At 42.1% G+C, this 15000-nt stretch overlaps 1 protein-coding gene across 1 annotated transcript in view; it reads left to right on the plus strand.

The window, feature by feature from the left end:
* The window catches only part of LOC143297575 (43 kDa receptor-associated protein of the synapse-like), a 92274-nt gene that overhangs the window by 62445 nt on the left and 14829 nt on the right, over positions 1 to 15000 (plus strand). Inside the window, exons 5-6 of the mRNA XM_076609967.1 lie at positions 1402 to 1500; positions 5947 to 6069. Of these exons, the coding sequence (XP_076466082.1) occupies positions 1402 to 1500; positions 5947 to 6069 (222 nt within the window). The remainder of the gene's footprint in view (positions 1 to 1401; positions 1501 to 5946; positions 6070 to 15000) is intronic.

Raw genomic sequence — 15000 nt, forward strand, 5'->3', positions numbered from 1 at the left:
TATTGTTATTATTATTATTATTGTTGTTGTTGTTGCTGTTGTTGTTGTTATATATTGTTGTTCGGTTTCATTAATTTGTTATCTGTTTGATGCATTTTTACTTTTTATTTTCTCACACACGAAAAGAGAGAAAACAAATGTTTACAGCAGATACAGGCATACAATTCAAGGTAAACATTTACGAGTGCGGTGATAAGTTCACATTACATGCGTGGAGAAGCTGTATAGAGGAAGGCTAACGTTTTGATCTATGTTTGGGTGCAATTATTCATTGTTGATTTTAGCTTTGTGTAATTCGGTTTTAAACGTGCGTTTTCAATCAGGTGATGCTGAAAAATTGGTGGATTTAATGTTATGGATTCAATATTGCTTTTCAGTTTAACGTCTATTCGCTTAGTGTTGATTTAGGTTCCTTGAACACTATTACACACACACACACACACACACACACACACACACACACACACACACACACACACACACACACACACACACACACACACACACACACACACACACACACACACACACACACACACACACACACACACACACACAGACGGTGATTTTTGCACTTATAGACTTACAGCACTTTTGCCAGGATTGTGATAAATTGATGTTAAGTTGGTTTTTTTCATACAGAGTTGAGTATTGTGATATGACCTGTGCATCGTTTTGGTATTGTGATATTTGATGTGAATGAAGGGTGTTGTGTACTGTGTGTGATTATTTGTTTGTTTGTTTGTATATTTGGTGTGTGTGTGTATGTGTGTGTGTGTGTGTGTGTGTGTGTGTGTGTGTGTGTGTGTGTGTGTGTAACTCATGAAGGTGAATTTGCCTGGAGGTTTTGGTTAGATGTCTGTGAAGGAGAACGCATTTACGTTTTTTGCTGTGGTGTTTAAATGCATGTTCTATTCACCAGATTTTTTACATTGCACGGCGCAGTTGGGCTTGTTTCACATGGAAAGGAGATGAATAATTTGTTTCAGTGATGATGCCGATGGCAATGATGATGATGACGACGACGACGATGATGATGATGATTATGATTAATATTACTACAACTACTACTACTACTACTACTACTACTACCACAACAACTATTGCTACTACTACTACTGCCACTACAACTAGTACTACTACCACTATTCTTCTTCTTCTTGTTATTATTATTATTCTTGTTGTTGTCATCATTATTAACATCATTTTCATTATTATCATTATTGACATCATCATTGTTGTTGATAATGTTTTGTTGCTTTCGTCGTAGTCGTCATTATGATCATTATTATCATCGTCGTCATTCTTCTTATTAGTAGTAGCAGTAGTATTGTTATTATCATCATCATCATAATCCCCATGATCATCATTATCATCGTTATTGTGCTGACGGTGCTTCAGGATGCCATGAAGGTAGCCCTGGTGCACGGTGATCGCCCAGTGCAGGCGGAATGTCTCTTCTGCTTTGCTGATATCCACCGGAAGCGCTGTGACATGGAGGTGAGTGCAGGGGCTGTCCACACACTTTTTCACTTTTCACTTTCAAGGCGATGGGTTATTCAATCCTACTTTAGCATCCTGAATCATTGCACCTATTTTACGGGGAAATTTTTCTGCAGGTATGAAGCGATATTACCATTAGTAGATGTTGTAACCCATTTTCAGTGGATTTCGACTTTTTTTTCCGTTTATTTTACTCAATTTCGATGCGGATTCAGTCACTATACTAACGTACCACCATCTTGCTTTTTTCCCCATTTCCGTTCCACGAACCATGGAGATGTCACCAATAGTTGCAATAATTTAGGATGCTAAAATTGGACATTCGATGCGTTTACGTAACGCCACATCTGGTGTAAAAACGAAATGACGAAAGAAGGAACGAAATATAAACAGCACTATGCACACACTGGTTCTTCTGTGTGTACAGACACAGAATGCAGTTGATTTTCACGAGGCGACAGTACGTGTGTGTGTGTGTGTGTGCACGTTTTTGGTCTGTCTTACGAATTTTTTTTTTTTAACCTGAGAAATCTACATCTAAGTCCTTTGACAGTGTGCGGCGGTTTTGTTGAATGACCCAATCACACATTCTGGTGATAGTAGAAGTTAGTGTGTGGCAGTGTGGTTTGTCTTTTGTCCGTTTCATAGCGCTGTGTATAAGTACGATCTTTTGTTTGTTTGTTTTTGTTGTTGTTGTTGTTTTTCCGAGGCGATGTGCCAGAATCGGTTAGGCGTTGAACATGTGATCCAGTGTTCACCAGTGGTCAGGGCTCCAGGCCCCGTTTCGGCATGGTGTTGTGTCCTTGGGAAAGGCACTCTACTCCGATTTTCCTCACTCCACCCAGGTGTGAACGGGTACCTGACAGCGATCGGGGAAGGTTAATACGGCCCTTGAGACCGTGGATATGAGTTCATTGTCCTGTAGCCGTAAACACCTATGGCCTCTTACGTTTAACCTTTAACCCGCCCCTCGCTCTCTCTCTCTCTCTTTCTCTCTTCCTCTCCTCCTCTCTCTATGTAAGATAAGAATAAGATAAGAATAAATTTATTATCTCCAATTAGAGAAATTTGGTCAGGTGCATTATCACAGCTCTCTCTCTCCCTCTCTCTCTCTCCCTCTCTCTCTCTCTCTCTCTCCCTCTCTCTCTCCTTCTCTCTCTCTCTCTCTTGAAGGACAGGTTGGAAGAATGGGTCATGCCTAAAACCTTAATCCTTGAATAAAAAAACGTTCTGAGTTTTGAGTTCTCTCTTTCTCTCTCTCTTCCCCCCTCTCTCTCTCTCTCTTTCTCTCTGTCTTTCTTTTTCTCTCTCTCTTTCTTTCTCTGTCTAGCCCTCTCGCTCTCTTCCTCTCTCTCTCTCTCTCTATATATATATATATATATCTGTCTCTCTCTCTAGCTCTCTTCCTATCTTTCTCTCTCTCTCTCTCTCCTCTCTCTCTCTCTACTTGCAAAGAAAGGCCTCTTCTTTTGAGTGTACATTTCTTTTAGCCAGCGCAGTTTGTGTCCTGCACTTTGGGTACGACGCCAGGATGCTGTGGATTGTGCAGGCTGTGTGTCTTGAAGGAAGGGGTTCGGTTCGCTGCAGAAATGTTGCCGGTTGGTGGATGCACGTGCAATCAGGAGTGACCACTCACTAATATCTCTGTGGTATGCCAGCCACCGTGGCGAAGTGGTTAGCGTCGCGGACTGACGGCAGTGAAGACGCGGGTTCGAATCACAGCGGAGGTGGTTTTTTTCGGCCCGCGGCCGGCTCCTACCCAGAGTTGAGTGTGCTACGGGCTTAAATGGAGAGACTGGGACCACACAGTCGAGTGTCATCCACTTCAAGGATGCGTCTTTGGGTGTGTTGTTCTAATTACCTGACCAACACTGTAAATGTCTGTATCTCTCGGGCCTGGTTAACGCCGGGATATCATTATCACAGGAAGCGTAGAGTACAGCCTTGTCACGCAGTCCCAAACCAAAATGGATCTCCATAGCAACATCGTCATCGTCATCCTTCTCCATCATCACCAATATAAACTAAACAGTCTCAAAGACTGTGGCCTTTCATGCCCTGCTGTCATGGTGACCTCAGTTTTGATACCCCTCCACTTCCGTGCTTGGGGTGAGTCCTGTCAATGTCTTCAGTGTCGGCAGATTCATGGGGGGGCTGTTGTTTGGGGGACGTGGTGGCGGTCTCCACTCTGGGAGGGACGCTCACTCAGTCTGGCTCCGCGACTAAGCCATTATTGTCGTCGGTACGGGGCTTAGTGGGTGGTGTCCTAAGTACGTTAAATCAGAACAGGCACCACTGAACACCACCGAAGTAACTCAGCAGCAGTGCAGGGTCTCCTCTGGTGTATGGCCTCCTGGCGACCAAAACCGATGGTTCCCTGTGGACTGCCGACGCTGGAACTGTGACGGACGAACCCGGGTGTGACCGTGTATGGAGGAATCTATATGAGCGGCGTGAGAGTAATGCCATTGAAACGGTGCAGATGATGGGGCAACAACAAAAATCTCTGTGATGTTGACGTAGTTGTTCGCGAACGTGAAAAGTTCACACAGGATAACGAAGACAGTGTGTATTGAAAGGTGCAAATGTTGATTTTTATTGGACACCATCCCATACTGGATTTTTTATAACGACCAAGCAGACAGAGCAGCGAAAAGGGGAGCAAATAATACAGGTAGTATAAGAGTATATTGCCCATTGTCATACAAGGAAATAAGTGATATACTAGAAAGAGACTTTCATTAAACTCTAAATTCTCGTCAGTGGACTCTCTCAGACTTTGGTCCGATTTGCAGACCGATTATAAGTTTAATTTTCATACCATTATCTACTTCGTCACGGACTAAATATTGCTCTAAAGTCAAGTGCATATGCTTCAGTGATGTGACAATTAATTGCATAATTTTTTTTTTTACTGTGATTTCATGAAGCCTTACCTGCACGAATGTGTGTCATCTCAAGTGACTGAGAACGTTGATGTTTTTTACTTTTTGGATTCATTAACAGTTGTTTCGCTTGTTAGATGAAATGCTCCTCTTTAACGAAGTCCAGAAAGTAAAGTCCGTAATTGTATCTGGATATTTATTTCATATTCCACCCCCCATAATTTTCCCGTTCTCCCCATCTCACCATTCATCCCCTCCCGCTCCTGTCCTGAACGATGACTCTCAAATGTAAAACACAATACTCTGACAAAATGTCTACAGTCAACAGTACGTGTGACGGGACATTAAAATTCCTCCTCCTCCACAGTGTTCATTCTGGGCTTGCTGGTTATACGGACTTTTCATGACAATTTAAAGTTCCTGCTTCTCAAGCAAATGCCGCGAGGCTGATTTTTGAAGTGATGTGAACACGCTGCACTCCTTCTGAAACCTGCTTACTTTGGCTCCCATTTCAGTCGAGGGTTTCGTGCAAACTTTTTTCAGTCAGCTGTTCATCTTTCACTGGCACTAGGTCGGTTCAAATTCAGTTCAAAAACACTGTCTTAATCCACATGGAAATTGATGCGTGCAATCACAGGCTCGTTGTAAACACCAACATAAAGTGAACATGCGCACCATAAAAGACATGAAAACAGATAAATAAGAACTCACAGTAGCTGACGATAGACTATAACAAACCACACACCCACACACGCGCGCGCGTTTTAAGACAGGTATTGCACAACCGTGTATACAAATAAAGAAAAACATCCAGCAAATAATAAATTGCATATGTTTAACCCCCCACCCCCACCCCGCGCACAACAACCCCCCCCCCCAACACACACACACACACACACACACACACACACACACACACACACACGTTTGTTAAGACAGTAAGGTATTGTACAACAATGTAAACAGAATATCTCTCTGACATTCATCATCATTACACCCCATATCGAACTCTCCGTTGTTTTACTGATAAACGTATTGGTGTATGTTTCACCTTTCAGAACGAAATCTTTCGGTCAGCGTACTCACCGCTTTCAGGGTCCAACCATCTGGAGCAGCCTTCCATTTAGTTAACATTAGACATTCCACATACACAGCCTGAAATTGTTCATGAAGACCCATCTGTTTGAACTGGACCTATATCCATGTCCACCACTGTTCCGAACTTCGTTTTATACATGCTATAAATAGTTGTGTGTGTGTGTGTGTGTGTGTGTGTGTGTGTGTGTGTGTGTGAGCGTGCCTGTGGTGTGTGTGTGTGGTTGCCTGTGTGGTGTGTGTGTGTGTGTGTGTGATTGCCTGTGGTGTGTGTGTGTGTGTGGTTGCCTGTGGTGTGCGTGTGTGTGTGTGTGTGTGTGTGTGTGTGTGATTGCCTGTGGTGTGTGTGTGTGTGTGGTTGCCTGTGTGGTGTGTGTGTGTGATTGCCTGTGGTGTGCGTGTGTGTGTGTGTGTGTGTGTGTGTGGTTGCCTGTGGTGTGTGTGTGTGTGTGTGTGTGAGCAGCGGGCCCAGCCTCGCTACGAGTCAGCGCACAGCATCATGACGGAGACAGCCGACCGCCTGGGTCAGTGCCGTGTGCTGGGCGGTATGGCCAAGGTAGCCGCCACTACGGGACAGCACGGCAAGGTCAGTGTCGGACACTGCTTCTGCTTCTTCTTCTTCTTCTCCTTCTCCTTCTCCTCCTTCTTCTCGTCCTTCTCCTTCTTCTCGTCCTTCTCCTTCTTCTTCTTCTGCTTCTTCTTCTTCTCTTTCTCCTTCTTCTTCTCCTTCTCCTCCTTCTTCTCGTCCTTCTCCTTCTTCTTCGTCTTCTTCTCCTTCTTCTTCTTCTTCTGTACAGAATTCGTAGTGACCTATATCATCCAGACGTTGAGTCACTGTGGCTTGAAGTTCAATCCCAAAATAAATCAACAGATTCGTTCCTTACTGCATTTTTGTACAGACATCCTAAGAGTTATTCCAAGTGGATTGACGATTTTTGTGGAATGATGGATAGCGCATGGCTTTCAAAAAAAGAAGTATTAATTTTGGGTGACTTTAATTTTGATCTTTTTCAGTCTCAGAGCTGATGGAACAACATCTATACGTCTTACAATCTCCATCAATGTATTGTTTCCCCCACCAGAGTCACACGAAAAACTAGAACGCTTTTAGATCCAATTTATACATCCAATCTAACATCAACTAGAGAAATTTATGTGCCGAATGTTGGCGTAAGTGACCACAATGCCGTCTGCATTACATTGGGAAAAAAGGGCTTCAAAATACCGAAAACAGGTCATACTGTTGTCACATTTCGGTCATTTAAACATTTTAATCTGGACGCCTTTTTATCAGACCTCATTTTTGCACTTTCACTAACATTTAAAGCTTTACTAATCCAGACGAAGCCCTTTCCTTTTGGATTGCAACATTATTACATGTTGTTAAATATATTCCTTTAATTCAGAGATGAGACCAGTCGGAAATTCTTCCGAGTTGGCTTACTCAAGATATCTTTCAAGCATTGGATGACAGAGGCTACCAGAAGATAATCGGTCCATTCGAAGAATACCAGAAGAAACGTGATATTGTTAAATACGTGATTAGAAAGTCTAAACGGATTTTCTTTTGTAAACTAAACGAAGACAAAAGCAACACAGCCTTCATATGGAAAGCTATACACCAGCTCACCTAACCAAACACTTCAAATGCGGAATGTCTCATTCCTGTTGATACACTGAACAACCCCTTTGCTGGCATTGGAAACAAATTAATCGCAAAAGACGATGCACACACTTCTTTTGATTTCAGCATTTTAGAAAACTTCTGTCATAATAATGATATAAAAATGAAGTTTTCTGTTCCATAAATGTCTGTTCATGAAGTCTTATCTCATTTAGTATCGCTAAAAGATAAAAACTCTTGTGGCTTCGATGGCATTGCTCCAAAAATATTAAAAATATCTGCACATTATATTGCTGATTCTCTTACTTATCTCTTCAATCTTTGTCTATCCAAAATCATTTTCCAAAGAGTTTAAACATGCAAAAATCATTCCACTGCATAAAAAGGTGATGTTAATGATGCCAATAATTATAGACCAATGTCATTGTTGTCTTCTGTTTCTAAAGTTTTAGAACGTCATGTACACCTTTGTCTTACATCCTTTATTGAAAAATATCTATATACCAGTACACCAAAAAACTTCTATTTTCCAATCAATCAGGATTTGGACAGCACCATTCTTGTGAGACTGCTTTATGTAGAATAATTGTTTCATGGCTGCGTGATATCAATAACAGCAATGCGGTTGGAGCGATATTCCTTGATTTCACAAAAGCGTTACGAAATATTGTTTCAAAAATTGAAATGTTATTGTATTGACGATAACTGCTTATTGTTTCTCAGGTCTTATCTAGAAAACCGTATTCAGTCGGTCTATTCACGTGGCTTTATTTCATCCAAAAGGCATGTACCAAGAGGAGTACCATAAGGATCAGTTCTAGGCCCTCTCTTATTTTTCTTGTATATCAATGATCTGCCTTTATCAGTTCAACATGCAATATGTGATTTATTTGCTGATGATACATCAATACAGTATGCTAGTCACAATGTTGACGAAATTAGTTATCATCTGAATGACAACATGAAATCTGTCGAAAACTGATGTGATGCTAATGAAAAGAAATGGTCGTGCACCCTGAAAAGACAGAATGCATATTAATTTGTCCTTGTCAGAAAAGACAGAACATGAAATAAACACAACTTAACATAAAATATGAAGACAATATTATTAAACAAGTTACTAAGCATTAATAGGCATTACTAGTGATCAAAATCTTTGTGGCAGGAACATATATATTCATTGCCTTATAAAAACAAGTATCATCCAGTGTATTCCAGTTGTCACAGATCAAGCACTTTCTTGATAATCATTCTAGACGTGTGTTTTACTTTGCCGAAATCCACTCTTTTCTCAGCTATTGCTCGATTATTTGGGGTAAATGTCCTCCTTCTACATTAAAGCCGCTTTGCTCTTTACAAAAACGTGCCATTAAGATGATTAGCCATGTAAATACCACAGGCGGATCTGCGCACAATATGTACAAAGAACTTCAAATATTACCTGTTCGTCTACTTATTAGATATAACACATTGATTCTTATGCATAAGATTGTTCATAACACATGCCCACAATATTTAAAATCATTATTTTGTTTCCAGTTCCAACGTAAATCAGACAGAGCTATTGTCCCAAAGCCTAACATAAAAATATTTCTATTCGATACTTTTGATTAACCTACTTGCGGTCTTTTGCAAATGCTTGCTTGTACTCAGTCCACTAGCTGCCATGCCATGACGAATGAAAAATTGAATGTATGTGTGATCGTACTAGCAAATGAACAGTAAGAACGCGCGCGTGTGTGTGTGTGTGTTTGAGTGTGTGGGCTTGAATGTGCACGTATGTCTTTGTTTGCTTGTTTTATTATATGCGTGTGTGTTTGTGTGTGTGTGTATGTGTGTGTGTGTGTGTGTGTGTGTGTGTGTGTGTACGTACGTACGTACGTGATAATGTACCAATTGTTCTTTTCATTGCTTTGTTACTTCTAACATACTATTCCAGTTGCTATTCTTATTTGTCGTTCTTATTATTTTATTTTATTTCATTTTATTTTATTTTATTTTATTTTCATTTTATTTCTTTATTTCTATGTGTTGTGTCGTTCTTTATTGTTATGCTTTGTGTCGTTAAATGGGCAGAATTGTAAAAAGGCCTTTACTGCGCCTGATTCTTTACCCATCAAAGATTCAGTCATTCAGTCAATCTTGTTTTTGTTGTTGTTGTAGTTGTTATTCTTCTTCTTCTTCTTCTTCTTCTTCTTCTTCTGCTTCTTTCTTCTTCGTAAAAACTAATAATAATAATAATAATGGATACTTGGGTGCTTTACTCCTCAAGAGAGAGCTCAAAGCGCTTCGTCTTGTTCCTGTTGTTCTTGTTCTTCTCCTTGTTCTTGTTCTTCTTTTTTTTTCTTCTTTTTTTTTTCTTGTTGTTATTGTTGTTCTTCGTCGTCTTCATCTTCTTCTTGTTCATGTTCCTGTTGCTGTTGTGGTTGTTGTTATGTAGTTGTTGTTGTTCCTTTTTTTTTTTTTTTTTTAATTCCATCTTTGGGCTTTCAGTTTCAGGATAGTGTCACAAAAGGTCATCTCGTTAATAATTCTACACCATATTATTATACATTCATTCTGATGTAAGGTACAAACGCGGACGTATATAACCTAAATCAAGACATACATGGTCACACATACTTACGATGACAAAGATACACACACATACATACACGCAAGCTCGTGTAAAACGTCTTCTTCTTCGTCTTCTTCTTCTTCGTAATGTTTTAAAGAAATAAAACAAATATATAAATAATAGTAAGAAGAAGAATGGATACTTGTTGAGCGCTTTGCTTCTCGAGAGGGAGCTCAAAGTGCTTCGTCTTGTTCTTGTTCTTCTTTTTTTTTCTTTTTCTTCTTCTTCGTAAAAAAGTATGATAATATTAGTGATAATGGTAATAATAATAATAATGATGATGATGATGATGATGATGATGATGATGGGTACTTGTTGAACGCTTACTCACCAAAACGGAGCGCAAAGCGCTTCTCCTCCTCCTCCTCCCTCCACTTCTCCTTCTTCTTCTTCTGCTCCTCCTCCTCCCCCTCCTCCTCCCCTCCTCCTCCTCCTCCTTCTTCTTCTTCTTCTTCTTCTCCTCCTCCTCCTCCTCCTTGTTCTACTTCTTCTTCTTTCCCCTCCTCCTTCTTCTTCTCCTTCTCCTCCTCCTTCTTTTACTTCTTCTTCTCTTTCTTCTACTTCTTCTTCTTCTTCCCCCTCCTCCTCCTCCCTCCTCCTCCTCCTCCTTCTTCTTCTTCTTCTTCTCCTCCTCCTTCTTTTACTTCTTCTTCTCCTTCTTCTTCTTCATCTTCTACTTCTTCTTCTTCTTCTCCTCCTCCTCCTTGTTCTACTTCTTCTTCTTCTTCTTCCCCCTCCTCCTCCTCCCTCCTCCTCCTTCTTCTCCTTCTTCTCCTCCTCCTTCTTTTACTTTCTCTTCTCCTTCTACTTCTTCTTCTTCTTCCCCCTCCTCTTTCTTCTTCTTCTTCTTCCCCCTCCTCCCCTGAGAGCAGTCACTGGGACGCCTCACAGAAGAACAGTTCACCAGATTCCTCCAGGTCTGTCAGCTGTGTGTCAAAAAGCCTGGGTCTCTACAGATGGTTTTCCTGTCTGTCCTGCAATGTTCTCAGTCCACAGTTGTTGGGTTGTTGTTGTTTTTCTTCTTCTTCTTCTGTCATCCCTTCCGTCTATATCCCCCAGCAGCGCCCTGGAGGATTGCTTTACCAAGTGATCAGTGGATCTGATGTTTAGTATCTGATACAAGATATACATGTATTCGTTTTTACAGGCCATAAGACCTCCCCATATTAACAAAACGTTTAGACAATAGCAACCCGCACAGGCCATTCCTGGTGAAATGATAGTCAAGGACGCACGATATATCTGTCTGTCTCTATATATCCATATATATATATATGTGTGTGTGTGTGTGTGTGTGTAAGGCACTTATCTGCTTGTTTATGAAGGCCTGTGTTCGATTTGCTCACACCCTTTCCCCCAAGTCTGTCTGGAAAATCAAACTGAGCGTCTGATCATTCGGATGAGACGATAAACCGAGGTCCTGTGGGCAGCACTCAAAAAGTGTCGCCCTGTTTGCAAATCTGTAGAAGAAATCCACTCTGATAGGTACATGAATACACACACACACACACACACACACACACACACACACACAAAGTTCCTGAATAGGCGCCCAGCAGATGTGGTGTAGCGTAAATGGATTTGCCGGAATGCAGTGACGCCTCCTTGAGAAACTGAAACCCTCTCTCCCTCTCTCCCTCTCTCTCTCTCTCTCTCTCTCTCAGTGTGTGTGTGTGCGTGTGTGTTTGCGTTTTTTTGTTTGACGTCTATTCACAAATGATTGTGTTTTTCGACTAAAATCCACACCGTTCCCCACCCTACCCATGCCTCCATGTCATGACTACAGTCTTTTCCTATTCCGCTCTCCTCAATTTGGTCACAAAAGGTGAAGTAGTAGTAGTAGTAGCAGTAGTAGTAGTATGAACAAAGCAAACCACTAACTAGTCAACCAGTTACATTACAACACGGACCCAGTGGGAGCTACTAATTAAACTATGCATTGTTTCAAACATACGTTGATGGTCATATAAAACGTTTCCAACGAAAAGCAGATGGAACTACAGATTTTGTAAATGAAATGTTTTCAGCTGTTGATATTCTTAGGTGATACGCATGGAGGTAATTTCATTACCATTAGTGCAAATCACTTTTGGAGTAAATAATGTTTCTGTAACATTCAGTCGTTGTCTACATACTTGTAGTGGTCTGTGTGTGCGTGTGTGTGTGTGTTCTGTGTGTGTGTGTTTGTGTATGTGTTTGTGTGTGTGTGTGACGCATTCTTTTACACACGTACTCACGCACGCACACACTCATGCGCGTGCACAATGTCGGCATTATCTTTTGCGCCACCCAGAACAAATAAACAGGTCTCTGGCTCCGTTTTCCTGAGACTTGGCAACACAGACATGGAGCCACACACACCGTGACACCCTCACAAACACACACAGTAGAAAAAGAAACAGAGGAGGGAAGGAAGGAAGAAAGAACGTAAGAAAGGAAGAGGAAGACAGACAGGAAGGAAGAAGAAAGAAAGAATGAAATTAAGGAAGAAAAGAGGAAAGGAAGGAAGAAAGAAAAAGACAGATGCAAAATGAAGGATGGAGGGAAGGAAGAAAGGAAAAAGAAAGACCGAAATGAATGACAGAAGGAAGTAAAGGGTGGAGAAGAATGAAAGAAAAGCAGACAGAAAAAGCTCAGAAAGGACACGGAAGGAAGTGCACAATCAGACTTGGAAAAAGAAAAGCGCGGAAATAGACATGAAAGAAAGCGCGGGGTGAGACTCGAAAGAAAGTGCACAGTCAGATACTGAAGATAACGCACAGTTACAGACATGAAAGAGCTCGCAATAATGACCTGGAAGATAAGACACAATTAGACGTTCATCAGTCGCATAATTAGCCATGAACTTGAGCGCATACTTTGGCATGAAAGAGAGCATAGGATCAGACATGGAAGAAAGCGCACACTTAGAAACCAAAGAGACCGAATGTTGGACGTGAGTTCGCGATCAAGACCTGAAGGTAACACACAATCTGACAGAGAGCGAGACCTGAAAGGTAACACACAATCTGACAGAGAGCGAGACCTGAAAGGTAACACACAATCTGACAGAGAGCGAGACCTGAAAGGTAACACACAATCTGACAGAGAGCGCGTGCAGCTCGCCTTGAAATAGTACGCGCAGTTAGATGTGAAAGAAAGCTCACAATAATTATTGGCTACGAAAGAGCTCACGGTGAGAGCGCATGATTAGCCAAGAGCACGTACAGTCGGGAACACACTTAGCCTTAAAAGAAAGTGCACGATCAGATATCTGTGAAAGAGAGTACACGTGAGACTTGAATGAAAGAGTGCGATCGGACGTGACAGAAAGGACACAATCAGACAGGACATGACGGACGCAATCGCCGAGTGGTCAAAGCATTGGACTTTCAATCTGAGGGTCCCAGGTTCGAATCTCGGTAACGGCGCCTGGTGGGTAAAAGGTGGAGATTTTTCCGATCTCCCGGGTCAACATATGTGCAGACCTGCTTGTGCCTGAACCCCCTTCGTGTGTATACGCAAGCAGAATATCAAATACGCACGTTAAATATCCTGTTATCCGTGTCAGCGTTCGGTGGGTTATGGAAACAAGAACATACCCAGCATGCACACGCCCGAAAACGGAGTATGGCTGCCTGCATGGCGGGGCAAAAAACAGTCATACACGTAAAAGCCCACACGTGTACATACGAGTGAATGTGGGAGTTGCAGCCCACGAACGATGAAGAAGAAGAAAACATGACAGAAAACTCAACAGTCAGACAGTTTCAGTATCAGTTTCAGTAACTCAAGGAGGCGTCACTGCGTTCGGACAAATCCATATACGCTACACCACATCTGCCAAGCAGATGCCTGACCAGCAGCCTAACCCAGGCCTTGAGTCAGACAGACATGGAAGAAATAATACAATCTTATAAGAAAAACCCGGGGAAACATGAAAGGAAACGCACAGTCAGATACTGAAGAAATAACCCAATCAGATAAAGAAACAGCCCAACGAGACATGAAAAAAAAAGGTGCTCAATCAAACATGAAAGAAGGGGGTCAATCAAACATGAAAGAAGGGGGTCAATCAAACATGAAACAAGGGGGTCAATCAGACATGAAAGAAAACGCACAGTCAGACACTGAAGAAATAACTCAATCAGATCAGAAGCACAGCCCCGAAGAGACATGAAAGAAAGCGCTCAACAGGACAATCGAGAACGTGAACAATCAGATATAAAAGAAAGCACGCAATTAGCTTCAGTTGGAAGAGGGTCCCAAATCAAGCGGACCGATCAACATACGTAACACCATCTGTTTATATACATATGTATATATTACCCAGATTCAAACACTCCACTGTTGGACGCCGTTCTTTCTCTGTCTCTGGACCTTGCATTTGGAATGAACTTCCTCTTTCGCTTCGTCAGGTCTCCGGGCTCAGCTCTTTAAAGTCTGGCCTTAAAACCCACCTCTTCACAAGATAGCCTCCCTTCCCTGCCTCTTCTTTGTCTTCAGTTTCTTCAGTTTTAGAGTTATGCTTGCGTGTAAATGACTCGGGTGTGAAAGCGCTTAGATTTGTCTATGCACAAGATTCAGCGCTATATAAATACTATCATTATTATTATTTATATGTGTATATTTTAATCATTTAAAGAAAGCAGATGACCGTCGGAACTTGTGCACGCTCACTCACTTGCTTACTCCCCGACACGCGCACACCCACACAAACGTTCACACTTCGACTCGGGCACACACACACACACACACACACACACACACCCTGAAATGATCGCTCTTTTCTCTATATGTTTCTCTCTATCTGTTTGCTTGTGTGAGTATGTATGTGTGTGTTCGTGTGTGCATGTGCCGGTCATTCGTCTGTCTGTCTGTCTGTCTCTCTCTCTTTACCTCCCACACCCCCCACTCCCTCTTGTTCATGCTTGTGCGCACGCATGCGCGAGGGCGCTCGTGCGCGCTGCTCATGCGCGTGCCGTTCCTCATTGTGTCGAGAGCTTGCGACTGTGCGTGTTTGCGTGCGCTATTTCGTTGCTCTAGGTGTGTGTGTGTGTGACTCTGTGCGTGTGTGTGTGTGTGTGTGTGTCGGCTGGGCGAGGGTCACTTTAACCATATTGAAGTCTTTTGGTCTTCTTCAGTATCATCTCCCCTGTTCTCCACCCCCCACAGTCTTCCCCCCACCGCCCACCCCCCGCCTTTTTTTCTTCATTTTTTTAATCTTTTTTTTTTTTATATAGTTGAGGTGAGGACGAGTGAGCAAGGGATATCCCTCTCCTCCAGGTGTGTGTGTG

This window comes from Babylonia areolata, chromosome 23, assembly GCF_041734735.1.
Source record: "Babylonia areolata isolate BAREFJ2019XMU chromosome 23, ASM4173473v1, whole genome shotgun sequence".
In the NCBI taxonomy this organism is placed as follows: Eukaryota; Metazoa; Mollusca; class Gastropoda; order Neogastropoda; family Buccinidae; genus Babylonia; species Babylonia areolata.